General features: G+C 41.6%; 2 protein-coding genes across 3 annotated transcripts; both read right to left on the minus strand.

The window, feature by feature from the left end:
* Nucleotides 1-2,915: 2,915 nt before the first annotated feature.
* Nucleotides 2,916-10,971, minus strand: calm1a (calmodulin 1a). Its single transcript, XM_050061419.1, has 6 exons — nucleotides 10,844-10,971; nucleotides 5,296-5,326; nucleotides 5,005-5,148; nucleotides 4,789-4,895; nucleotides 4,402-4,537; nucleotides 2,916-4,110 (listed from the first exon to the last, which is right to left on the minus strand). Exons 1-6 carry the CDS (start codon nucleotides 10,844-10,846, stop codon nucleotides 4,082-4,084), a joined length of 450 nt encoding a protein of 149 aa, XP_049917376.1. The 5' UTR covers nucleotides 10,847-10,971; the 3' UTR covers nucleotides 2,916-4,081.
* A 2,898-nt stretch (nucleotides 10,972-13,869) lies between these two features.
* On the minus strand, nucleotides 13,870-26,852 carry nrde2 (NRDE-2, necessary for RNA interference, domain containing). 2 transcript variants are annotated; one of them, XM_050062535.1, is made up of 19 exons: nucleotides 26,756-26,852; nucleotides 25,885-25,987; nucleotides 25,244-25,447; nucleotides 24,990-25,130; nucleotides 23,992-24,257; nucleotides 23,671-23,897; nucleotides 23,229-23,453; nucleotides 22,735-22,924; nucleotides 22,327-22,460; nucleotides 21,445-21,565; nucleotides 21,034-21,206; nucleotides 20,732-20,903; nucleotides 20,396-20,616; nucleotides 19,213-19,708; nucleotides 17,574-17,992; nucleotides 17,267-17,406; nucleotides 16,060-16,201; nucleotides 14,397-14,468; nucleotides 13,870-14,223 (listed from the first exon to the last, which is right to left on the minus strand). In XM_050062535.1, the coding sequence occupies exons 1-19, from the start codon at nucleotides 26,814-26,816 to the stop codon at nucleotides 14,098-14,100; spliced, it is 3,633 nt and encodes a 1,210-aa protein (XP_049918492.1). In that variant the 5' UTR covers nucleotides 26,817-26,852; the 3' UTR covers nucleotides 13,870-14,097. The 2 variants fall into 2 exon arrangements, with proteins under 2 accessions (XP_049918492.1, XP_049918491.1); XM_050062534.1 differs by having other exon boundaries at nucleotides 21,034-21,209.
* Nucleotides 26,853-27,306: the final 454 nt, after the last annotated feature.

Raw genomic sequence — 27,306 nt, forward strand, 5'->3', positions numbered from 1 at the left:
GCTCCCTCTTGCTGTGACCTCAGGGCCAGCGGTGTGTGTTACTTTCTCAGGTGTGTGTCTGTCAGTGGATAGGCGTGTCCTCCTTTGTGGGTTTTTTATCAGAGGATTACAGCGCTGACAGGCTTTGTCCTAGAGTGTCAGGAAGCTACAGTTGAGTCTCTCGCACACCTCAGCCCCCACTGCTGCTGGATGCTCAGGTATCATTTACAATTAGTCCCCCGTAAAGGTCTTGACCTCAGTATATGGGGCTTATATTAGTCTGGATTATATGTTGATTGCACATTTTTGGTGCTTCTAGGCTTTCTTCCTACTTGAATTCCAAAAGTACTATTTTGAGGCACAAGTTTTCTTGAATGTTTTTGTTTTTGGAGGCTTTTTATCTTACAGATGATAAAAACATTTTTAATGTAAGTTTTCAGAAGTAGGAAAATTTCCTTTTTTTTCAGAAAAGAACACTCAATCCTTCAGTTTTCTGAAAAACATAATAGCTGATACATGGTTTTCACATTAAAATTCTTTATTTATCTATAAGCATGAAAATCCTCAGAATGTATGTGAACACTGGGGGGACTATACTGTACAATGTGTACATTTACTGTGAATAATTTACTATATTTACTGCTAGCACTTGTTTACTTTAACTTCTGAGAATAAAATTCTGAGTATAACTTTACTTTTAATGGAGTATTCCTCTATTGTGATTTAGTGCTTTTATTTCAATAAAATAATACTTATATTTCTTTGAAATTCATTGATACTCTACTCCATGATAATAAATGACTGGGCAATATTCATAAAGATAGTTGAATAAACCCAATATCAAAGCTGTTGAGGGTTTTGACATTGAAGCCTAATTGGCTGAATTCACCTGAGATGGCGTCCTCATGGACACCCCTGATCATCACTGTTATGTTGGTGATTATGGTTAGAGTTTAATATTCAAAGTCACTGCAAAAAAACATGACAGGGCACCCTTGTGTTTTTGGTGTAACTTTGAAGGCTGATGTTTTGTATTTCAGCAGTTTAAAAGCTCATCTTTTTTGCCTGCAGTTTCCAACACAGTGTTTTCACCAAGACAACAGCCTCTGAAATGTAATGAACTGAAACAGTCAGATTTCCCATTGAAGAGATGATAGTAATATCTTGGACTGCACGTGCGTGCTGCTTATGTACATTTTCTGCAAATGCTGGAAATGTAGCAGATTTCCTACAGAGCCTTTTTTTTTTCATCATCAATGGGCATTTTTTAAGAAAATAGAAGAAGAGGAAAGAGAGAGAAAATGACTGATTATATACTGAATATCTGCCCCATATGGTGGCACAGGATGTCCAACCCTAACACACACACACACACACACACACACACACTTGCTCCCCACTCCATTCTTCTAGCTGTCAGGTGGAAAAACTGAAATATTTATGTGCGAGCAAGCTGGAGCCTGGAGTTGAGGATTATGTGTGTGTGTGTGTGTGTGTGTGTGTGTGTGTGTGTGATGAATTTGAGGCAAATGTGAGAGAGAATCTTCTGGACTGGGGACCCTGTTAATAACGTTGGAGTGGCAGCTCACTAATAGCAATAGCAGTGAGCAGCAAGATATATTAATACACTTCAGACAGTTACATAACTGCAGCTACTAACTCTGTGTGTGTGTGTGTGTGTGTGTGTGTGTGTGTGTGTGTGTGTGTGTGTGTGTGTGTGATACATGGCTAAATCTAACACCTCCTTCACTTCTCCATCTCTCCACTTTTCCTCTCTTCCATCTCTAAGTCAGCACCAGTGCAAGTACCAGTAGTACAAACATGTGTGTGCATGAGGTTACACTGCCTCCTGACACACAGAGCGCCCCAGTAAATAAGCAGCCTGTAGCCTTCAGTGTCTTTATGACTGTAAAACGTCCGCTGGCTTCATCTGTTAAAGACAGCCAGAATATCAGCTTCTGAATCAAACGAAAGAGGGAGGTATTTTAGGAGGAAAGATTTTATGGGTTTTAAGATGCACTGAGACTCTGTTTTCATCTTCTCTTTTCATCCCTCGTTCTCTTCCTCTCCCTCAAGTCCTGGGTTTCTATTATTGTCTTTCAACCTCATCTCGCTCCCCACCCCCCTCCCCATCGTCTCCTCTCTTGCTCTCTCCTCAGACTCCCACAGTTTTCTGCTCCCTCTCTTTCACTTCCACCCACCCCATGCCTGGCTCTGTTGCCTAGCAACGTCTCCTCATCTGCAGACAGACGTTCTCAACGATCTGGAGAAGTCCTTGTGACACCCCTCCAAACACACTAATTCTACCATCAGATTAGCGAGGACATGCCGGTGTCCATATCAGTCTCTAGTGTGGGGCACTTTTAATAGTCCCATGTTTTTAAAAAAAAAATGCAACTTTTCCCTCATATGAAGTGTGATATTGATAGATTGTACTTGTTTACCTTTTCCTTGGAGAGTGCTTTTTATTTGTTGTATCATCAAGGCAAGATAATCAGAGTAACCATGGTGATATATTTAAATAGATGGAAAGGGTTTGTTTGGTATTTCAATTCCTGACCCTTAACGTGACCCGTTCTGTGCAGACACTGAGCTGCTACGCTAATACTCATATTGTATGGAAAACTGAGACCAGTTACAACTTTTTGTAATACTTTTGTTTATGTCTAGTGTTTGTTGAAAACCAGACCAACTGCCTGATCCTGTAATAACTACTCATTTAGGAGATTTAGGAAAGTAAAAGCGAACCAATATGTTTTCAGTGGCTTCAGTGTCTGTGCTTACACTTACACTCTCAAAAGGACGATGCATGCAATAAGTAGCACGGATGAGTCATTTAAAAGCAGCACTTCCCCCACAGAATCTGCCTTCACACAGAGAAAACACAAGTCGGCTTATTTTTAAGAAACAAACACATGAAAACCCGATACAAGATGTTAGTTCATGGTATTTTATTTGAAAAAAACAAAATGTAAAGACTAGCATGTACAACTTGGAATGCAGATCAACTGAACAAAACAGTTGGACTGGGCCGGGCCTCGCCGCACCCACACACACACACACACACACGCACGCACACACATTTACACACGCAAACTCACACACAAACACAAGATAGAAATGCCGCAAAGCACCGACCCTGTCCCCACTAAACTGAAATTAACACCCCAGTAGAATCCTGATACACACGCAACCCTTGAGGCAATACACTGTACCTAAGCATGCTTCAGTGATAACCACAGATTCAGTGTTTGTAAATCTCCAACTCTGCAAAACCTGATACTCATGGTACAGATATTGCCTCAAACATTGCTCTTGTATGTATATCTTCACCTTTAAAGCCCACCCAACCCCTCCAAAGAGTCTGGGACACATCCAACACCCAAGGGGCTCAAATCTATGTCCCACCCAGACTTTCGCCTCAAAAAAGGTAAACACACAAAGGATAAAGCAAGTATCCTGACATGCCAGAAACACAGAATCTAAAATGAGTTCTTATTTATTCCATTTTAATATTTTTCTTAAAAATATCTCTGTTGTCACTGACTTCATTTAGGTAAGCAAACTGCAAAGGTTCAGCTGGTTCACTCACTCCCATCCATCTGTCAACTAACCCCTCCCTCCTCTCTGTGGGTCCCAGGCCAACCTGAGGCCCAACAACAGCCCTCTGCCACTGGGCTCTCAACAGTCACCCATCTAAAGCTGCATGCATGAAGAACGGAAAAAAGAAAACAGGAAGTCATAGAAGAAAGGCGATTGGCCAGCCCATATAATCATCATGACATCAGGCAGATGGAACCAGGAAGCAGAGGAGCAGTGGCCAAACCAGCCAGCTGCAGAGAGGCTGCTTGGCTAACGAGTTGAGATCTGATTGGGCAGCTCAGCGCTGGGGGGCGGGAATACAAGCCAGTACATGCAGATTCATTTAGGATTTTTCTTTTTGTCTTTTACCTTTTTTGAGCTTGTTTATATGGACAGATTTTCAGTTTTCCAACATTCAGTTTAAGTTGTCTATACAGAACAGTATGAATAAATGTAGATTTTTGCAATAAGAGGTAAGTGAAACATTTGACTGATTCTTTGTCTTTAATGTGAGCCCAGTTCATTTGGCGGTCATCATCTGAACAAATTCTGTGGAGGGGAAAAGAAACCATCATCAGGAACAGTGTTTCAATTGTGTACTATAACATGGTGAACAAAATCATGACTGCTCACCTTATAAGAAACTGGCCATTGCACACTCAAAATGACTACAGAGGGTCTGTCTATCATCAGTTTACATAATTTAGCCCTGCTCCATAAACATAATTAATCTGAACACTAATGACAGATGAAAGGACATGTGTATTGCTGTGTGTTCCTTTATACATGCAAACTACATTAGTGTGGCTAAGTTTCAAGACAGACTTTCTACTCCTGTACCTTCGTAGTTGACCTGTCCATCTCCATCGATGTCTGCTTCTCTGATCATCTCATCTACTTCCTCATCTGTCAGCTTCTCACCCAGGTTAGTCATCACATGACGCAGCTCTGCTGCGCTGATGTAACCGTTGCCATCCTGCCCAACACACATACAGTATTAGTCAGTAACACACAGTTTTTAATGGAGAAAGTCTCAAGTGTCATTGTCAGGCCAGACAGAGGTAAGAAGTCCCTCCTTAGTTGTCAGCTTAATGTTTGGGACACTGATTTCAGATGAATATGTTTTGTGTATTACCGCTAAACTGCTAATTGGAACATGCAATTCATCTAAGAAGCAATTATTTTTCTTTCCTTATCTTTACAACCCAAAACACACACTAGTCTTACCTTGTCAAAGACCCTGAATGCCTCCCTGATCTCCTCCTCACTGTCAGTGTCCTTCATCTTCCTTGCCATCATTGTCAGGAACTCAGGAAAGTCAATGGTCCCGTTGCCTGGAAGGCAGTCAGAGGTAAGACGTTAATACAACTAGTCAAGTTAAAAGGGTCTATAACAATCAGTTTAACTAAATCCTTCCCCATGTTGAGGATTCAAGTGGCATACCATCAGCGTCCACCTCATTGATCATGTCCTGTAGTTCAGCCTCAGTTGGGTTTTGACCCAGTGACCTCATGACAGTGCCCAGCTCCTTAGTGGTGATGGTCCCATCTCCATCCTTATCAAACAGGGAGAAAGCCTCCTTGAACTCTGGAAAGACACAAGAGGAAGAAAAGAAAAAAAAAAAACAGAAGATGAGACAAAACTGATACTCCAAGTGACAAATTATGGACCTATGCAGAGAATGTGTTTATTGCTAAAGATGATAATGCAGTGTTTTTTATGCTGTCACCTTACCTGCAATCTGCTCTTCTGTTAGTTGGTCAGCCTACCAAACACAGACAGAAGGAAGACATAAGAAAAGGAAAAAGAAAAATTACTTCAATTTAAATAACAAAATAATAAAACAGTCAGGTTGGGACACAAATAGTGACAGGTTTTAATAAACAGATGTTCTGGACATATTAAGTATTTATAATTTACTTCCAAGATGGTAAAAACCTTACTTAATACCGAACAGTCAATCAGCAACACCAATCACACTAACATCAATCACAGGTCAAACGAGAGCAAATGAACGCAGGCAGCAGGAACACTCGCCTTAAAACAAGCACGCGTTACGAGTAAAGTGCTGCAACTAACATCTAGTGACAGCAAAATAACTTCTTGTATGAACCACAACCAAATATTATCTCAATGCCAAGAGGTTTTGGCTATCCACAACCAATGCACTAATATCAATATATCACCCTGTGGTGCTAAAAGCTCTACCTAACCCATACACTTCACTCTGTGTGTGCATCTGTGTACCACCTTAATGTCATCAAAGTGGATATCTGTCAGGTCTGCCACCAGCTTCACTGCTTTCGGTGCTGTTTTTTTCACCTCTCCACCTCTGCCTCCACCTCCTCTTCCTCCTCCATCCAGCCTTAACCCACCACCTGCTCTGCGCTGCTTCAGATCCACACCTCTGCCTCCTGTACTTTCCCCAATTACTCCTGTTTTGATGCTGAGGCCATCCAGCGCCCCTCGCACCATCACCAACCCTTCAGCCAGGCACTCAGCTCGTTTGCTGTTCTGGACTCCCTGTTTTTTAACCTCTGCCAGCTCCGTCTTGGTTCTCTGCAGGCAGTTCCTTAGGTCCTGCATCTCTCTAACTAAGCTGTCCATGCGGCTGGATGATGAGTCCATGAGCATTTGGAGGAAGGCTCTGTAGTTCCTCTCCTGCTGCTGGATGAGCTCCTTGTAGTAGTGCTGTTGTTCATCCAAGAGGTCATAGACAGTGGACAGGCTCACCAGCTCATCCTCTGCTGGGTACAGAGCGACTTTCTTAGGCAGCATGATGAGAGAATGATGGCATGGAGGGCAGGATTGATGTCTTAGGTCAGGAGGCATAGGTGGATGGAAAAAATGATAGCCTGACATCTATCAGTCGCTTCTGAATTGAAAAACGGATGGACAGAGGGAATGGTAGACAGTAGATTTTGCCATCTCTGAATAGTTACATCACTGAATGGGTGAGAATTTTTTTTAAGTTTGAATCTTGCTTTCAGTAGAACGCAAAACAGTCCTCCTGGATAGGTGGCTAGTTGGATGGACACATGAATGCTGATCAGATGACTGGATAATTGCAGGACTTGTCTTTCAATCCATCCAGCGTGAGGGGATGACACAAGTTTTCACAATCCCTCTGGAGTGGCAAAGGTCAGTGGATTGGCACTGACCTGACAGGCGAGGTCTCTCTCTTCTATGAACTGGATGACGAGCTGATGGAAAAGCTAGAGCCTCTGTTGATGTTTTCCTAGTTACTTGTCCATCCGTCTGTCTCTCAATAAATCTGTCTGCCTGCCTGCTTAACTGTCGATCTTTCTTTCTGTCCTTGTGTCTTGCAGCGCTGTGAGTGTACGTGTCTAGATGCTGTCCTTCCCTGGCTGCATCTGGCTCCAACTGGGTGAGACTAAGGAGAACCCCACTCCCTGTGCCCCCAGGTCAGTGTGTGTAAGCCTAGGCATGACAGTGAGGGCTTAGCTATCTGTCCATCTCCCTAACAGATGTACAGTAAAGATGGATGCACAGATGAAGTGTCCACCTCCTGCAGTAGTTCAATGGATGAATAGCCTTCAACACACTGACAGAGAAAGAGAATGTGTGTCTGTGTAGAGGCCAGGCCAGAGGAGGTCACCCAAATGTGTCAGGAAAATTGATTTCAGGTGTGTGAGAGTAACAGTGTCCAGACTGGGGGAGGTCATGGGGTTTTTTTGTGCATCTATATGCATGTGTGAAGCTGTGGCCTGTCATCTCACTGCTACAGTTACAGCTCCTAGGGAGGATCAGTTGGCTGGTCATCTGACCTCCTAGACAGCATCATGGGTCACACCAAATGCCCCCCTCCGGCAGGGGCCCCTATCCACACAGTTACAATAGATTCTATGACTGATGCATGAATTTCTCCAGGAGGTCACCATAACACCTGAGTTGGGGTTTGTCTGAAGTAAATGAACCAAAATAAAAAAACTGCACTTATTACAAAACTCAGTCCATACTGTCACCAATATTAGTCCATGTAAGAAAACATACACTCTAACCAAATGTTTAAGGGATTAAGTGTGTCCACTACAAGATACTGCTGGCAAAATTATTCAACACTCAAACAAAAAGTCCCCATCCCATTTTTTTCCATTCCAGTCAGGTATGTTCTTAAGCCTGTGACCTCTGACACCACAATAAAAATATAAGAATGAATCCCATTCATGAAAACCTTCATGAAGTTTTTTCTCCCTCTGGCACAGTCTGCTGTACTAGGTTCTTATTAATAACAAAATATTTGCTATTAGCACCATGGCATGCAATGTCTTTGATGCAGTTTGATGTTTCATCTACAACATAATAGTACTTTCAAACTATAAATATTAGGCTTTTATAATTTGGCTGATGATAATAACAGTGATGATGATGATGATGGTGGTGTGTGTGTGTGTGTGTGTGTGTGTGTGTGTGTGTGTGTGTGTGTGCGCGCTCTAGCGGTGGTTAACAAGCTGCTAACCCCTCTAATACCCAAGCCAAATTCCTCTCAAGGCGCTGCAATACCTGGCAATACACACCACGTTCCTATTAGATTGTGTGAGTGCAGCATGCAGCCCCTGTGATTTAGTTTTACAGCACCCACAGGGATTGAATTAAAGGGGTTAATGGAAATATGAGTTTTGTTTAAATGTACTGATTCCCCCTCTGCTAAAAAATAACCCAAGAATAATCAGTGATAAGCAACAACAGTCCTAAATATGGTATTTTTTACAAACAAAAAGTTTATTGGAAAATAAAACTATGACCTATTCTTCAACTTTATGACCAATACACGAAAAAATAGGTGGCAATACAGAGCAAAAGTTAATTTGTAAAATGATCAAAGATGACTGTGTGGACTAACTAATGTATACTTTGTTTCAAGTGCTTCAAGCAGGCTCATCCTTAACACATCCGATTCACAATCCAAACACAGTAAGAAGACTGATATAACAAGTCTTTCTGCCTTAAAAAAGTCCCACACAAGGAAAGGAAACATGACAACTGCAACAATTGCAACAGAGATGTGTCAACCCCATTGTCTGCTTCCTACTTCCTGTATTTTACTTTGTTAATCTTGTAACTATAGTAACCACAAACCCATCATGTACCTATCATAACTAATCCAACAGGCAGCAACAGAAATTAAAACTTCTGAAACCTGTGAGGGGCCAGAATTACATTTTGAAATCATTTTTTAAATCTACATAGGGATATTCAAATGAATAGTCACCAGTTCAAAACAAACAACTCATCCTACTATTCCCACTCACTGCAAAGAAATTGCCACATTACTTATCAATTACCAAACAACTTGAATTGGAAACCTAATCTTACTGACTTTAGTTGACGTTACTTTAAGTTATATGCTGTATAAATAAATTACGTTAACTTGAATAAGTAATGTCATGTTGCAAATGCCTCAAATATCTCAAGAAATGTAAGGGAGAATTGCAGGCTGCTAAGAACACCTACCATCTACAGAGACTGCTATTCCAGTCATGCCACTGGTGGGGGAAAAAAAAAAAAAAAGAAGTCCCCAGGTCTTCTAGAAAGAGGGACCTGTTGGTTTTTATTATAGCAATATGATCAGCAAATATTTCCCTCCTGGGATGCAGTTTACAACACTTTATTGTGAGCTGCTCGGACAGAAAACCGGACACACTCTAGGACACAAACCAGTGTGTTAGTCAAAGCATGCATGTAAGGAGGAAGAGTGTCAAGGACACAACCAACCAACCAAAATTCACTTTAGATGTGATCCAGAAAATAGTTCACTACAAACATGACTTTAAGTGATATGTTGCTGCCAGATTTTAAATAAAAGGTTTTTACATAGCTGATGGAGTTAACTGAAGTGGGGGGCTCTGCCTGCTTAATGAATAAGCCAGGAGCCTACGATGTATTCAGCAGATTACATCTGTCAAACAAGGTTTGTGTCTTTTTAAGACTTACATATAGCCTAAAGGAAAGGTCCACCATACCATATAATCAAATGATCCCACATGACAACAGAGCTTTGCATGTGTGTGAATGTAAGTAACCCCCCCCCAAAGCTCAAAACTACAGACCATGACGATGCTACCACTCCCTGGGGACTGTTCCAGGGACACTGCCTAAGAAGCTGACATTGTGCATATATGGTCAAACAAACCAGATTTCACAGTTGTACAAAACAGCTCTGTACCAGAACTAGGAGGGAGGTACATATCTTTATTTGTAGGAGTAAAAAATTGTTTGCCTCTTGCTTGCAATGTTCAAATACAAAAGGACAGACCAGCTTTAACTAAGACATTTCTTCTAACATTAATTAGCACCCAAAACATTTGATGTGAAACCAGCTAACAACCATTAGCATGTTCAAATTATAGTTTAATAGTAGCGAAGATATATATATCTGATTTCTTCTGTGGCAAAGTGACCATGTACAGGTGTTACACTATATTCTGTGACCTAATTAAGACTATCATCTGCTACCACTGCAGTTTTTGCAATGGTAACATGTTGTACTTTGGTCGCTGTTATCGGCCATTATTATGAAAAGTTATTAAAATATGAGACTATATAAATACCATTCAAATGGTGGCAACATTTAATAGCTGTTGAGTGCAAACTGGCTGCCAGAAGTGTAGATCTGTCTGCACCACACCAACACCTCACCCATCAGTATTTTCTGTGGCTGAATGTCTAATGGCTGTGAATCTAACTGGACACAGATTTCGGTGCAACACCGGCATCGAAATTCTGTATAGAGGCTTCACAGAGACAACTGCATCTCTAGCATCACTGCGGAAACAACTATCGTAACTATACTTGATGAGAAGATGTTCAGTTGTTTCAGTTGTCAGATACCGGTGGAAAATCAGTCATTGAAGGATTGAAGTCATTAGCTGTGATGCTAACACTGGCAGCCACCCGAACTGCCACAAGTACTACCAATTTGAGGCCACCTGTAACGAGTAGCACACTTCAGTGTGGGATAAATATCAACATCGTTATAATATCAGTGGCGTCTACGAGCTTAAGCAACGATGATGCGATAAGCTTCTCGCTCACAGCGACGAGCCGCTATGTCTAGCCGCCTGTGTAAACGGCTAAGCTAACGGTAACGTTACAACTGAGTCCATTCTATTCGCGCTCTCTGCAATGGAGGCTACGGGATATTTCAACAAAACGAATATCTCACAGAGGCTTAACATCCCCTGGCTAGCATTCAGTCAACCCAACAAGTTTTTTCTGTCGTACATGGAACAAACTATGATTGATAAAAAAAAATACTCACCATGTCTGTTGGAGTTAGGGACGTCGGTCTGCTAACGCTACAGGGAGAGAGGAAATGGAAGGTTGCCACTGAGCAAAGCTGGCTGGAGGCGGGCGGGCGAGACGAACCACTACTGTACGGCTCAGTGTATTCCTCCGCACTGTGGGGATATTCACTCAATCAACGAAGAGTCCTCGCTCTTTCAACGTCTCCTCAAACGTGCACGCGAACACGCACATGGGCCAGTCTCTGTACCTGTCTTTGAGGTCAAGTTTCATAGAAGGAAGTAACTTTTAAAATATCCGGTTTCCCTAGTTTTACAAATAGTTTTTATTTAGAAAGAGAAAAATAACATTTTGTTAATGTTTGCAGTCTGTGCAGGATGTGATTTACCTGTTATGGGGCCATAATGACACCCCAACTTACACCCTCTAAAATGTGTATGCACACTGAGGATATACAGATTTCGTTAAATTCAAAGCCAGCACTCCTATGCTGGGATAAAACTTTACTGGTGTTAATTTGTTCCAATTATGGCCAAAAGAAGAAGATAATTATTAGGGGCATTATTAGGCAGTCTGGGGGCCCCCCATCCTTCCTCTCTTGATCCATCTCTCTCACACATCTTTTGAGTATTTTTTTTACAAAGTTGGCTTGTTTCTGTCCTTTTCCTTTCTTTTTGTTTTGAAACTCCGATTCCCCTTTCTTGGGGAAAGACAAGTAGTGTTCATTTGTGCTCTGGCAGCGTAATCAGTCATTCACTCAGCTTTAACTGTACTGAGAAACAAATCCTAATGCGGGGCAGACTAAACCATTTTGTGCCTTTAAGGGGTGAGAGGGGCCTCAGAGAGCTTCCACTGTTTTTTATACAAAGTTCATTCTTTTAACTGATTTATTCAGCCAATTTTAATTTAGTTATGGCACTATTTATTTATTTCCAAGCTTTTCCTCCCATTGGGGCCCTGGATACTCAGTCCCACTCCTCCCACTGAGACAGCCCTGATAATAACCTGCCTTTAATGTGATATTGTACTAAAGTGGTGCACGTCCCTAACAACCTGGGGCCCCATAGCAGTTGCCTGCTTTGCTCCGTTGGTAATCCAGCCTTGATGCTGTGTAATCACAGATTCAGAGAAGTTGACTGTAACATCAGTGTCACAATACAACATGACGTGAGGCTGACTTTTCTGTTGTTAAATATGCAGTCATAAACCAAACAACCTGGCACCAAGCATAAAGTCTGCTTAGGTCTCTTCAGCACTTGGCTGCCATTACATCTGGCATCAGAGACACACACTATTACTGTAATATGAACCTGTTAAACTACAACAGGCGTCTCAGTTTATCCTTATGCTGTGACATTATGTAGGCCTAAATGAATATAATAGTGTGGCATCATCATTACAAATACAACTTAAAAATGATTGTATTTAAGGTAAACATTTTCTTGGACCCATTTCATTTAACATAGATTAATAACTGTAACAGGCTAATAAACTAATGTTTTATTGTCATAAAATATAGCCTTTGCAATGTATTGGGGCCTTATAGAGTTTATTTTGAGGACAATTTTATCTGGGAGGAAGATACACCATACATTTTATTGAAATTATTAAGTAGTTCATAACAGTGATCGTTTTCCCTTTAAGAATAATACCATAAAGGTAATTTGAAGGTGGTTTCCTCGGATCTATTTCTACTAGTTTTTGAATCTGTCGAAAGTGACAAAGAAAGTAACGGACTACTTTGTGTTACACAGGATTTTATGCAGGCGGAAGGATACGATCGCTGCTGACGGCTTGGGGAAGTTGTGGTTTTGTTTTGAGAGGCGGACTCTGATTGGACAGAGCAGACCCGCAATATTCTGCACACTGTACAGAGGCCGCTGATTGGCCAGGGCGGATCTGCAATGCGTCAAACCACGGCGCGGCAACGATAGCAGGAGGGAGCGACTCCACCGCCACAGTGTACACTGTCCTATGAGTAACATACGTACAGTATAGGGCAGGTGAAAGCTTTCAGGTAGTTTACAGGTGAGGCGGGGAAGTGAATGACTTAACGCAGAGATATATTTAAAATGAGGCAGAATTCCCCAATGTTTAAAATGTTATTCATTTAAATTCAAATAGGATTTAAATGACAAAAAGCAACAAAGTAAAGCTCAACTCTGTGGCATAATTTACAGACGCACTGTTAACATGATTAAATTGTATATATAAAAAGTGACAAATACATTTAAAAAACACCACATGGACAGTCACATCTTTCTGAACTTAACACTGAAGTCTGATCTTGTTCTGTCCTTGGTATTTGGGCAAGACTGTTAGTCACATAGGTGCAGGGCTCCAATATCATTTAACCTCATTGTCTGGTTAACCCAGGTGTGTCCAAAGCATAAACAAGTTGAAACATTTGCATTTGAACATTCACAGTTAAAAATGCTGAAGCTGTGTAAAATTAAAGGAATGCTTCACCCCCAAATGATCATTTGTATATCAGTTAATTTAACATTAGACTTTGTATTTTTTTTGCATGCTTCCAGTAAACAAATCAAAAAATGGAGGTAATTCTTCATTAACTGAAGTCATGGGCAACTGTGTATAATAGCAAAACTTTGTCAAAACATCTGTTTACAAACTCTCACACAACTTGGGCACTGAAATCCAAGTCTCATTTATCCAGTCATATGCTCAGTATTTCTCAAACAGAGCAGTTTTTGACAGTAACTGAAGTGAAACTTACCTATGCTCTCTTCAAAGCGAGACTCCATTGAGACAACACTTTGATCCTCAGCTGTACATACATCATTTGGGGGGTTAAGTATTCCTTCAAATTTTCCAGTCTTTCTTATGCTTCTTATTTATCTCAGTATTTGTTTACAATTTATGTCTTTGGACTCTAATGTGGAGTTGGTCTTTACAACAGCATCTAATAAAGATTATGGAGATTTATTTGATATTTCATTTTGCACACAGGCCTTCAACCTCAGTTTGCATGCACTTAAAGCTCATATGCATAAACACACATACAGCACACAACACATGAATGAGAATCACATTTTTATTAACTAGTGTTTTGCTGTGAAAATAAAGACATTATGTAGAAAGAATGGCCCTGAACCCATATGATCACTGCAACTTCACTGTTTAATACTGCAGATATGTGTGTGTAAGCGTCCCAAGTTTTTGCGTTCTCCTGCTCTGCCATCAAGTGTGCTGATACTAGCAAGTTGGCAATAAAGCAAACACAAGTTCTTGAATGATATCTGTGTGTGTTCAGTCCTCCAGTAGTATATCCAGTTCTTCTAAGGGCAGTCTGAGTCGGAGTTCTTTCTCCGTCATCAGATCTACGAACTCCTGCAGATGTTCAGGGAACAGCTGCACTGCGTCCATGTACAAACCCTGATCACACACACACGTGCAACAGACACATATTTGCATAAAAGCAAATTTACATTCATAGACACCCCCACACACAAAGAGAGTGAATGACATTTATTTCTTGTATGTAAAATTAAAAAAAACAAGTAGACAGTGTTTAGCTGCTGCTTGGATACATCACTTTTATGTCTCACCTTAGCCCAGGGAATATTCTGTAAGGCCTTGTAGAAGATCCCTTTGGCTTGATCTACCCTCCCCTCTGACACCTATAAATACACACATATAAACACATTACATACACACAACACAGGCATAAGACTTAATATCTGTGTATCCAAATGTACAAATTACACAAAGAAAGTCTGTGTGGATACAGATGTGTAGTCATAGTTAGTGGTTGTGGTAAGGACAGAGTTGACAGTCCTGTGCCCCGGCCTGGAAATGCACGGTTTCTAAACTCGCATAAGAGACACTACAAAATTTACCATATATATGATTAACTAAACTTACAATAATATTAGTACCCTGTCATTAATGCTAAGATGTAGTAGACTACATGCATGTTTCTGAGACAGTATAGCAGCACCAACGTTACTCAGCACCATTAGCTTATGTTTTGATGATGCGCTGTAACGTTGTCACGCAGGGATTTGCAACCTTATGAACTACAGGTCCTTGGAGGCTCACGACTTTTTACCAGTGGCTGAGCAATCAAAAACAGTTGAGATAGAGCATTCGATTCTTTTTGTTTCACCAGAAACATCTGCAAAGTTCCCATCGCCAAACCCAGCATACTCTATTTAAATATACGATCATTTTAGTGTGTATAGAGCCAGCATATTTTCATACCTCACCGAGTGAATTAAGAGTTTAATTTTTTTATTAAACCAGAGTTGGCGATTGTTGGGAACAGTGGAAAGAAGTTTTACAATGACAAAATTACTGTTTATTTCAATGGAGTCTGGTGGGTTTGACAATAGTCATTCTGGGGCTGTGTCTAGTTAAACAAAAAGGATCTTTCTCTTAAACAAAATTTTCTATCTCTGTAGGATCCTTTAAATAATCTAATCTGAACCTGTCTGACAAAAAGAAATCCTGTTAGTTGACATTAACGATGCAAACATACTGTGAGTGTTTTTATTGCAGCCTGGCTGCTGCTCTTGCTCAATACCGGACCAATCTCAAAAAAAGTTGTTACCATTAGTCATTTAAACACAAAAGAATCAGGGTCCAGGTTGAAAATACCCTTTCACTTTGGATTTTTAAGTTTATTTGACGTATACAAAGCCACACAGCAACTCGTCAGCATGACAGCGAATGCCTCGTTTTCTCCCTCTGCAGGGATGTGACGTTTTGTGGGCGTTTTCATGAATACTGACTGTATCTATAGGCTGGTCTTACTGTGTGTGTTAGTTCTTATAGTTTTATCTCTAAGTCAATATTTGCAACATGAGAAACACAGGCAGCACTCTAAGGTGTAGCAGAATGATATAAAGATCATGAAGGTTCAGCAGGCTTTTCCAGTCATTACTGAACTGAACATGTCTGTGTTTGAATTTGATCTCTCTGAAAATATATTTACTATATTTCTGATGCTAAATTCATTCCTTGCTCCTTGACACATTTAACTTTTGCAACCTAACCTCCTATTTTTTTTTCCTTTTTGCCATTGTGTATACACCTACAAGCCTATTAAATTGATTAAGTGAAAAAAAGAAAAGCAGGACTTTGCAAACACCCTTTCAGTGAAGTCTGTAACTACGCTGCTCTGGATTGGATAAATGTTTAAAAGGATTATGAATTGACCTCACAGGGCCAGTAAGCATGTGAGTTTCTGAGTATTATTTGCTGTCTCACCAGGAAGTGCATGTACATCCTCCAAAGTAAAGGACAGTGAGAACCCATCTCTGTTGCTATGGCACTTTCAAACAGTCCACGGATACGGTTGCTGAGGCCATTCTCTGGCAGGATGGGCAAGGCAGCATCATGGCTACAAGACCTAAAGACAATTAAATAAATATACAATTATTAATGGATAGTGGGAATTTTGATAGAAAATATTTGTGAAAATTGGTTGAGTATGCAAAACAATATGTATATATACCAGTATGTATCATATCCCTCCCTATTATATACTTTCCTCACTAAGCTCATATTTTTTGGCACTGTTATTATTCCAATATGACATATGCAGCAACCTTTTCCATTTCAGTTACGCAATCCTGAAAAGTAGATGTTTCAGGTGTTTCCAGTGCCTGAGAATATTTTGCCGCCCTATCATTATTGCTGTCTGAATACATCTATAACATAGCTGTGAATCTTCATTCAAAGGTTTTGGATGTTGGGGAATAACAACAGTACACGTACAGTATTAGAGTGTCCTCACTCCTGCTACATTTCCAACAAGTGGTAGAATCCTTTAAGCCAAGTCTGTGTAATCTACTCAGGATCCAATAGTAAAGATGTAGAATTTAAACTGCATCACTTTTATCCTCAAAAACCTCAATATATTATGAGAATTGCCACAAATTTTAACCCATTTATCTATATCAAACACCCACATCCCTTTCCCAAACATTTTTCAGTTTTGAATACCTCCTGTCCCTCACCAAAAACCTTCAAGAGTTTTCCCAACTCCTTCACTGGTTGTGGGGCTTTAATACATGACCCCAAAAATCTTTGTTACAGCATGATGCAGTTGTCAGTATCTAGACAAACTATATTGTCGCAATAGGTTATCAAATGTATCTAAGTGTATCTTCATAATACAAATCTCCCACTGTAAGGACTCCATTGTCAAATCACTCCCTTTTATCAAGTTTATCAATGCAAAGCTTTGGATTCAACCAAACACTTAATCACATAAGGATTTAACTTCATCATTGCTGCAGTTCTTTTTGAATATTAGTTTTCTTGACTTATCACACATGAAGAAAGAAAGAAACAGACAAAGAGACAAAGAAAAATAGAGTCATGGTAACTTGATTTTTTAAGTTGTTCCAATGCTTGTTCCCATAAAATGCAGGATAAAACTGCACCTACCCATCATCCTTTCTGCTCTTACCTCTGAGCAGCGTCCACCAGCTGCTTCCTTTGTTGTTCAGCAACAATGGCAAAGAGGCGCGGCACCACACTGCTGTTGTCCCTGGTTACAGAGTGAAAAAAGCGACGCGCCCGGCCAGCACTATGGTAACGGTTCTCCACCTGAAACACAGGTCACATGAGGGTCATCATGCCAAAATACTCAAGTACAAAACTTGGTGCAGAATGAGTGCTAAGAGCTCTAGAGAAGCTCATTCCCAATGACTGATTTCATGTTAACCAACGGTGATTAAAAAATGAAATGAATGAAATGAGGGACCGAGGCTTGCCTGTACATATATGCTCCAAAGAGGGGCGCTGCTGGGCCAGGTGGGGAGGGCACAGGTCAGTGTCTGTCTTAGTGTTGCCAGTGGAAACACACTGATGCTGTTGTGGTACCTGAGCAGCACTGCCTTCTGCACTGCTAATGCCTCACATTCAGAAGCTAGCCTGTTAGCAAAGTGCCTGCTGCTATGGCTAGAATCAGTTGCAGACTGGCTAGCATCTGTGCTAGCAAGGTTAGCTTTCTCATTACTGTTAAGCTGCTTGTCAAGTGTTAGCGTGCTGTGCAGCTCCTCCATCCTCCCTCTAGCCTGGCTGTAGACAGCATTAGCTGCTTGGATGCCCATTGTGAGGTACTGGAACAGAGTGTAGCAGCCTATTAGGCCTCGCAGCCTCAGCTTCTCTCCGAGCAGGTCCTCATGGCCTGCTGGTGGAATGATAAGAAGTAAGATCAAATTAATGAGAGAAAGCTGTTTTCCACAGGAGACATTCAGACATGTCAAAAAAAGGAAAGGCATAGGTGTTAATTAGACACTAACAGAAGCTCTGTTCTATTTATGTGCCCCAATAAGCCATGACAGTGTGACAGTGAGCCAGCATGCACAATTCCAGGACCCTGAAACTGAAGGAGCTACATGGAAGTCACCCATCTGTTATTATATGAGTTACACCAGTGCTTTTCCTTCTTTGACATGTCAAAATGTCTTCTGTGAAAATGCTAATTTATCAACTTGGGTTCTGCATTCAAAGGGGAAGGGCATTTGGTGAAAAGTTTTTTGGTGTATCATATAACTAGTTTTAATCAAGATTATCAATTGGCCTTTTACTCCTACAAGAAACTGAATGCTTTAGCTCGACTCAGAACAGTTTTGTTTCTGCACAGAAATCCATCAGACCCAGTGAAACACTCACTAGAATGTAATGTAAAGGCTGGTGGCTACCATCAGTCTGGCAATGAGTCAGCTTAATTTAACAATAATTACACCTTTTTTTTTAATAATAATAACTAGGTATGCACCGATCTGATACGCAGCATCGCTATCAGCACAGATAATGACTAAGTGGACTGGGTGTGATGTGACCAATCTACAAACAATACAGTTTCTTTCCCAATGTCATAATGAAATTCGGTGTTTTTGCTGTTAGTTACATTATTCAGTCACTACAAGCCAACAACTCAGCTCTTAGTGCCACTGCACTCCCTGTCCTCATGCTACCTTATATCAATATGACTCCAATGGGCTTCATGTAGTAGAATATACTACTTTTAAAGGAAAAAGACACATAGTCTGATCGGTAGATGGTATTGGCAGACAGTATTAGTTAAAGTATTGGAACTGTTATTTGGTAGAAAAAAATCAGACTGATGTGTTGCTGCTAGTAATAACTTGTAGGTTGTTGTTCCATAATTCAGCTCAGTCACTACTAATGATGTATTGTACACGTCTCTTTACTGACCACTGTTTTTTAAAGACTACAATGGTTTTTGGATTGATTGACAAAGTCTATATACAACTAAATATTTGATGAAATGCGATGATTAAATATTGTGCAAAAGTTTAAAGTCTCTGCACGCTGCTTTTCACACTCTACTAAAATGATGAGACAACACTGAGAAAACACACAGTAGTTGTTGATAAAATGAACCTTTTCTGTTGGCCTGAGGGTTGTTGAGGTTTTGGTCCAGGGCTGACAAGCCAGCAGTCAGAGCCTGTTCATACAACTTCCTGGCTTTCAGGATGGAAACCGGAGAGAGTGACTGGGAGGATGAAGAGGACGATGAAGAAGTTCCTTCTGCTAGCCTGGTTAGTATACACACAGCTGGGGACACGGTGACATCGGTTTGTCCTCCCCCTCGCTCACCGGCCCCTTCCTCCACCTCCAGCTGGGCCCACAGCAGACACAGCTCACAGAGGGCGGGGCTCTTCAGACCTTTGGTTCCCCCTATCGCTGTGGCCGTAGAGAAGACTTTGCGAGCCTCGTCAAAGTTGCCCAGCATCCACTCCAGGTGAGCGTACTCCCGCCACAGCACCAAAGATGAGCGGTTGTCGGGTTCCTTGAGTAGTTGCTTGGCAACCCGCTTGCTGCGTTTACCCTGAGAACGAAGACGCTTTTTGTTGCTGCCACGCAAGCAGCGCCAGACCTGACATATACACAAAAATACAAATGAGTCAATCTGCGCAAAGGTCAGACACTTTTTAGACTTGGAACTAATATCCTGAATGCTTTTTTCCCTGTTTAAACATAACTTAAAGGTTCATTAGGTAACTTTTATAAAAATAACTTCTTGTCATGATTGCTGAAACTGTCACTGTATCCTGTCATCAGTACATGAGACATCCTCTGGCTCCTCCTAGTGCTCCAAATGGCACTTGCAAGAATCCACCGAGTGAAAACAACCACTCAGAGCCAGGAAGAGTCTATAATGCAGTGTCAATCAGTGCTCGTGCACATGCTGCGCAGTCCCCCCTCCCCCATACATGCTCTCAGTCAAGCTCAATATCTTCAGAGCGTGGCTTCAGGAGCTTTGCAAAGAAAGAAAAACAACAATCAGCAATGAAAAAACAAGACAAGTAAACAGAAGAAGACCGATAACGAAAAGCAAGCTTGCACTTTCACAGGTCTACTTCTGTTTACTTGTCTTTACTGTGTACGCTGTAGTTGGCAGTGCAGCATTTGTACAAGCAGTGACTAAAACTGCGTTAGAGACTCCTCCTGACTCTGATTGGTTGTTTTCATTCAGGTGCAAATGCCAATAGGAGCACTATGAGGAGCCAGAGGAACTTGATCCTGTCCTGAACTCTTTCAAGCCCAACAAACTGACTCCTACCTTGAGTTTCTCGTATTGCATCCAGCTGAGTGACAGGGCAGCTCGGTGGTGGACAGGAAGGACAGCTTGGACCATACTGATCACATTGGTGACAAACCTCTCACCCTGCTTCCCAAGCCCCACGCACTTCCTTGTTCCCTGGAGGGTGGTCATGTGACCTACAGAGTTAACCCCAGGTTCAGGTAGGTTGTGGGAGGTCAGAGGATGCCTGAGCTCATTACCTATTATGAGACATGGAGCCAGATTTACCTCAATTGTATGCTTCAACTTGAGCGTTACAGTTTTAAAAAACAAGTAGGTAGTTTGCATGATTCTGACTGACGATGTCATTTTTACCCTGAGTGAGTAGAGAGAGGTTCTCTAGCAGCAGGCCAGGCTGACAGGGGGCAGCAGAGAGCACAGAGTCCACAGGCAGCCCCAGGAATGAAAAGAAATGGAGAAGAAGACAGAGCCGGAGCTCCGGTGTAGACAGACAAATTAGGGATGGACCTATGTCATCAAACAACACCTATAGTTGGAGAGAAACAGAGAGACAACGATGTCAAACAAAGTGGTCACACCTATTCACTGGTTTAATGGTAGCATATTGTCAGTGGCTTTCAAACACATCATACATGAGCAGAGACATTTTACAGTACCTGTCTGTCTGGGTCCTCACAGTCCTCTTCTGATTGGCCCTTGGCTTTGTCAGGCCTCCAGGGCAGCCAGTGAGCAGCTTCACGAGACGTCTCCACATCCAACCAGACTGTCCATCTGGGCTGGCTCCGGTCCTTTACCTCCTCCTCATCCTCTTCCTCCTCCTCCTCCTCTTCTTCTGTGGGTACACAGAAACACACACACACACACACACACACACACACACACACACACAAGATGATGACTCAGTTTCTTGTTGTTTCTACGATTTTAGCCCATAAGTCAATTTAGAGATGATTCCAGGATTTACATCAACATTAAATAAAGTAAAGGCTGCCTCACTTTGTTATAAGGATGTGTGTGTGTGTGTGTGTGTGTGTGTGTGTGTGTGTGTGTGTGTGTGTGTGTTCTACCTGCATTGGGCTGTAGCCACCCTCCTCGCTCTTGTTGGAGCATCCAGGCTTTCCAACCTCTGGCCCCCAACTCTCCAACCCTCTCCTCCCCACTGTCCCAGAACGGCTCAAAGAACTCGACCTGTACACACACAAAAATATTCATAAATTAAGTGAAAGGCACAATGTCCTCTTTAATAAGTTTACTGGTGACCTGGTGTGTGTCCTCTTGTGTTTCTACACGGCCAATATAAAAAGATTTTACTCCAAAATTCAATTTTCTTGTACCAATCGACTAAATAAAAAGACAAACACAGTGACTAAAACGCTATAACTAATGTGTACAAATAACAAGTTGCCTAGCAGGTCAGACCTGCCCCTTTTCTTTATGTATCATGATGTTACATTAGCTACCTTGGACCAAACAAGGGCTTGAAAAGCAGCTGATGGACAGAGCCATGATCTGTTTAGAGACCAATAAGGGAAATGAGCATGCATATTTAAATAAAAAATGTCAGTGGACGTCACGTAATGTGTTTAAAGGATTTTTCAGTCAAAGTTGAAACAACATCAAGACATGATGGAGGTTATAGTGTGATTTGCCATGCCCGCCCCATTGACTGTGAAGTGCGGCTCCTCGAACACTGTCACTGACGTCATGACCTTTACTTCTTTTATATTTTCCTTGCCAGATTCAAGGAAGTCACTGCACCAGGCCAAGAATGTGAAAAAGCCTAAGAGTACTATAAATGCTGAAATATTCCTTTTAGTTGCCACTATAGGTTATGATTTGGTCTCATGGTCAAGATTATTTATCAGCATTAGGTTTAGATTTACATTTAACTATCAAAATTACATTAGGTTTAGTTCCTGTGTGCCTTTAGTGTGTGTTTGTGTGTTTACCTGCTGCTTGGTGGAGAGTTCTCGTACGCTGTCAGGTTTGTAGAATGTAAAGTCGATCATGGCCTGAAACAGAGAAATCGCCTTCTCTGAGTGACCAGACTGACGCAGGAAATGACACTGCTGGATGAAGATATCTGGACAGAAGGAAAAGGACAACCAGGAAAAATTACTACAACGATTGATAAGCATTGAGCAAACAAACAAAAAGGTATTGTATTGAATGAGTATTTGTATTGAAATACTGTCTGTGTGTATTATATGTGTGACTTCCCTGTGACAGAGGCAGATGATAAAACCAGGCTGACTTGGAAAATGTGCAGGGTATCTGCATGTGTAACTTTTACCCACTAATCAGTCCCCTTGGAGTAGAAAACAGGGTAAGTAAAGGCTCAAGAAAATCTCTGTTACCCAACATATCCTCCTCAAGCCCCGGCAGGGCCGGGTGAGAGACCATGCTGCCGTCACGCACTGCACTGAGTGTGCTTAGACACTTCCCATACGCAGAGTTGACCTTTGACACCGTGAAGTTGCTGAAGTAGCTCTGGGTGAACAGCAGATACTCCCTCCACAGGGGGGCACTGTTGGGGTGGAGGAAAACCTGAAAGCCAATACATAAAACACGAGTTAGCCTTGTTAGAATGACTATTATCTTTGATCTACAGACATGCACATATGTCAGCGTTGGTCAGTGACAAAAAGGCAGAGAAGCATTCAATACACGGCTATGAGAGTGATAACTTAAACAAATGTGAGTGAAACTGAGTGAACTGAATCTAAAAAATAGAGCACAGCCAATTTTCCACTCTTTTTAGGGCAAAAAATAAACTTGAAAATAAACCACAGCTGTAGTCAACACACAGAAACACTGAGTGAGGTTTTATGGAAACACACTGCAGACTGACCAGTTTCTTCCATTCTTTAGCCAGAAGTGAGGGCTCCCAGAGCTCTTGGCAGATCCTGAGCCTCTCCAGCTGCAGAGCTATGCAGCTGTGGTTGGTGGCCACTGCACGCTCTGCGATGCTCAGCTTTTTCTCCAGGAGTGCTCGGTTGGAGGACTTACGACGATCAGCCGAATTGCCGCCCTGTTGCTCCTCCTCGCCTCCAAACGATGTTGCACTGAGCTCATCCTAAAGAGAAAGAGGAGATAAGCAGGTTTAGAGGTATCGCTGATTTTACAAGTCTGATATGACTATCTCACTGGGGTCACATACAGTACACTGTACATATTTTAAGTTACAATATAGAAGGCCTGAAAACATGCATGTGATTTAACATCCACCATGTGTGACAAGTGAAGCAGGATAAAGCAGCAGTCTATATGTAACAAAAGCAAAGTCTTCATACCTGGTATCGTATGAATTGTAACCACAGCTGCGTGTCTGTTGGCTGCTCTCTGAGCCGTCTGTTAAACTCTTCAGTCCTTCCGGTCAATAGCGCTGCACTCTGTCCCGTCTCGGTGTCCTGCTTCTGCTGCTCTGTCTGCTCCTGCTGCCCCTTCCCCTGCAGCCACAGGGCCGTGGAGGAGTCATACACTCCGAGAGGATTTACTGATGATGTTTGCACTCTGTCACCTGGATTGACACAATGCATGTTTTATTTTTAAATGACAACATCAGAGATGTGTGCTTTGTCTTTTTCAAAGCCTGTTGCAGCTAAATCTCTCACCCATCCCTCCTCGTTTGTTCTCTTCATTATCACCCAGCGGAAGAAAGGAGGTGGAGCTGATGACATCGCTGCACTCAAGAACGGTAGGTAACGTAGGAACAGGGAGCTCGGACCTCAGCAGCTGCCGACTGACTGTAGAGAAGTATCTGTCTGCTGCTTTCTTCTTGTCCCCGCCTTTCTGTTTCTTATTTGACTCGGACTCCGCCCAGCTGACTCCCTGTCTGCGAGGGTCCAGACCCAAGGAGGAGTTGCCTTTCCTCTTATACCTGGAACACAGAGTTTTAAAATCATCTTTAAAATGATAACCCACCACATTTTTCTCAAGTTCAACTCTGTAGTCTTTAAACCTTCTCAAAGTGCATGGGATCTTTTATGTTAAGTGTTAGCGTCACAGAGAATCTTTCCCAAACTCAATGATGTGTTAACTGTTTTTCTTTTGTAATAAACTGAGGAACCTACTGAAGGTAGTTAGCATGAGCAGGGTTAGCCACTGACCATTCTCGGAACCCATCAGCTGTATTCGGTGTCTGACTTCCGGCAGACGGCGATACAGCCTCTGGGGGCAGACCCCCGATTTTTTGGCATTCCAGTTTGATTTGGGCGGAGGAGGCGAATTTCCGTTTCCGACTTCCATTTATATATAAGTAAATATGCTGAACCATTGCGATGGATTCAGAGTTTGCAGTGATGCCAATTATGTTCTGTTAGTTCACCGCACGGAGCGTTTAACCTGACAACAACTGCAGCCGGCTCAAACATGATTGATCAATATCACGCGGACTACAAACAGCCTACAACCAGAAACCAGGGCTCTTCCGCTCTTCTTCAGAAGACAAGATCTCCGGGGTTTGCCTACAGACTCTACATTCACTGAATGTAGAGTCTGTATATAGAGACATTTGACTTCGTCAAATGAAAAAATTCATGGACAAAGATGTCACAGCACTGACCTCGTGGTGTAGAGTGTATGTGTGTGTGCATGAATGTGTGCGTGGTACCTGGCTACGTCTCCTCTGTACAGGGACTTGTACGTCCAGTTGGCAGGGTCTGCTTTACAGTCCACACAGAACGGCTGCTCTGTTGGCGCCTGGAGGTCATCCAACCAGGAGAAACGACATGCTAACGGAGCAGCCTGGGGACTGCATGGATGCACACACAAACCATTAATATACAGCAGAAGTAAGCAAGTGTTATTGTGTTTAAGATGAATGTAGCATGTAAGCATGTGTGATGTGAAAGCTTTCTTTTGTACCTGTCTGCATCTTGCTCCCTTTTGAGGTCACTGGGGAAAATGATTTCAGAGTCAGACCTACTGCTGTCCGAATATCTCCCACTTTTCTTTTTATGTTTTTTCTTCTTTTTTCTCTTCTTTTCACTCTTCTTTTTCTTCTTTTTGGGTGGCACATTACCCTCCTCCTCTTCCCCCTCCTCCGCAGAGCTCAGCTCTCTGCCTACACTGAAGATTATAAGGTGAACCAAACGTTAACAGTGGTCAGAGACTGAGAGAAAACACCTCCCTTAATCAAAAGCAAAGGCTTATTCAACTAGTTTTTAAATACATTTAATACTTGTAATAGAAAAGTGATGAAGTAATGATCATTATGTAGCCAATTTCTAACAGTGACTTCACAGTGAAGAAAAACATGTCAGAAGAACAAAGACACAAGAAAAACAAAAGGAGGCATGCATAAGATAAAATGATCAGAAAAATACAATAAAACAATACAAAAATAAAATCAGAGCATCTGTCAAACACTGACAATAGCTTTCCACATGCAACAATTTTTCTGAGGAAATCTAAAAGATGCACACCACAACATTCCGTGCTACAGCGTGCAAAGTATAATGTCCAGTCTCCAGGCAAAGAAACTCGCTTCTCTTTTTGATTTGTACCTTGATTCCTTCTCTTTCGGCCTCTCACTGGTCTCAAACAAACGACTGTGTAGAGCGAGGGCATCTCCAGTCTTAAAACTCCTGTTGGTCAGCCAGTCTAATTCTAAAAGAAGAACGTGGATTAAAAAAGAGTGTTAGTCAGTATCAGGAAGTGGACAGATGATCAAGATTGCGACTATCTCTCACTGGGTGTGTTTACATGCAGTGTAGTGTCACAGTTGTAACTGGATTTTGTAATCCAAAATCACATCATAATAATGAAGGGGAGATATTTCTTCGATCTTGCGTTACTGAACTTTAGATGGTGGAGCTAAATTGCAGAAGATCGGTAAGTACACCAAAATCTAGGTCTAGGGAGCTAGAAACCAACCAGAGTTAACTCAGTCAGTACAGAAGGGACAGATTTGCAGCATGTGGATGAGACAATCCTGCTCTGCCACAGAGGATCAGGAACCTAGACAGTATTATGTCTACAGCTTAATGACCACGTTTCTCTATAAGTTACAGGTCATGTTCCATATATTATCAAAACCAATTAGACTCAACCCGGGGTAAGTTACTTGAGTGCATGTAAACATACTCGTTCACTGATAATGTAATAGTGGTGTCTTAGACTTTGTCTTTGCTTGGTTTATTGGGCCTTTATCACCCTGGCTTTCAGAAGTAACCGTGCAGCGGAATGTAAACTGACTGACAGCAAAGTAACCGCTGAGGTCTCTAAGCTTTGACGACAGGCGGACGTTAGGATAGCTAACATAAGCTAAAGTTAACTCGTGGTTCAAACGGTTTATCTTATCAGCATAATGATGACAGAGTATGGCCGTTAATAGTAAGCCATATTAAAACGGGTGCAACATGTAGGAGCGGTCACCTTTAGACGAATCTTCAACTTTGTTACTGTCGACTCCTGCGAAAGCTGGAAACAGAGCCATGATGGTCGCATATAAACAGTCGCAGGATTATGACGTCACTTGACAGCCGGGTTACTAAAATGAGAGCGACCAGTTTAACAAATATTTTTTTTCACTCGATATTTTCTCCTTTCCTTCATTATTTTACACATTTTGCAAACTGAAATTTCACCAAAAAAAAAAATAGAAAATACAGAATTAAAATAGCTACATTGCAAAAAGTCTGCCTTTTTCTTTTTAAAATGTTTGTAGCCAAAAAAATATTTCTTGTACAAGGGTCCCCAATTTTATTTTATTTTGTATTATTTCATTTTGTTTTATTTTACTCATGTCACTTAGCTCCATAGCTTTCACACCTTTGCTGCTTCACAGGTGTAGCATACGTGTGGTCCCTGCTCCGCCCAGGGAATACCTGTGTTGCAAGTAAGTGTCCAAGGTAAAGGTCTGGAGCTTTCTCTTCTTGCACATATTAACATATATTAAAACACATTCTGCCATAATTATTAGTTCA

This window comes from Epinephelus moara, chromosome 14, assembly GCF_006386435.1.
Source record: "Epinephelus moara isolate mb chromosome 14, YSFRI_EMoa_1.0, whole genome shotgun sequence".
Classification (NCBI taxonomy): domain Eukaryota; kingdom Metazoa; phylum Chordata; class Actinopteri; order Perciformes; family Serranidae; genus Epinephelus; species Epinephelus moara.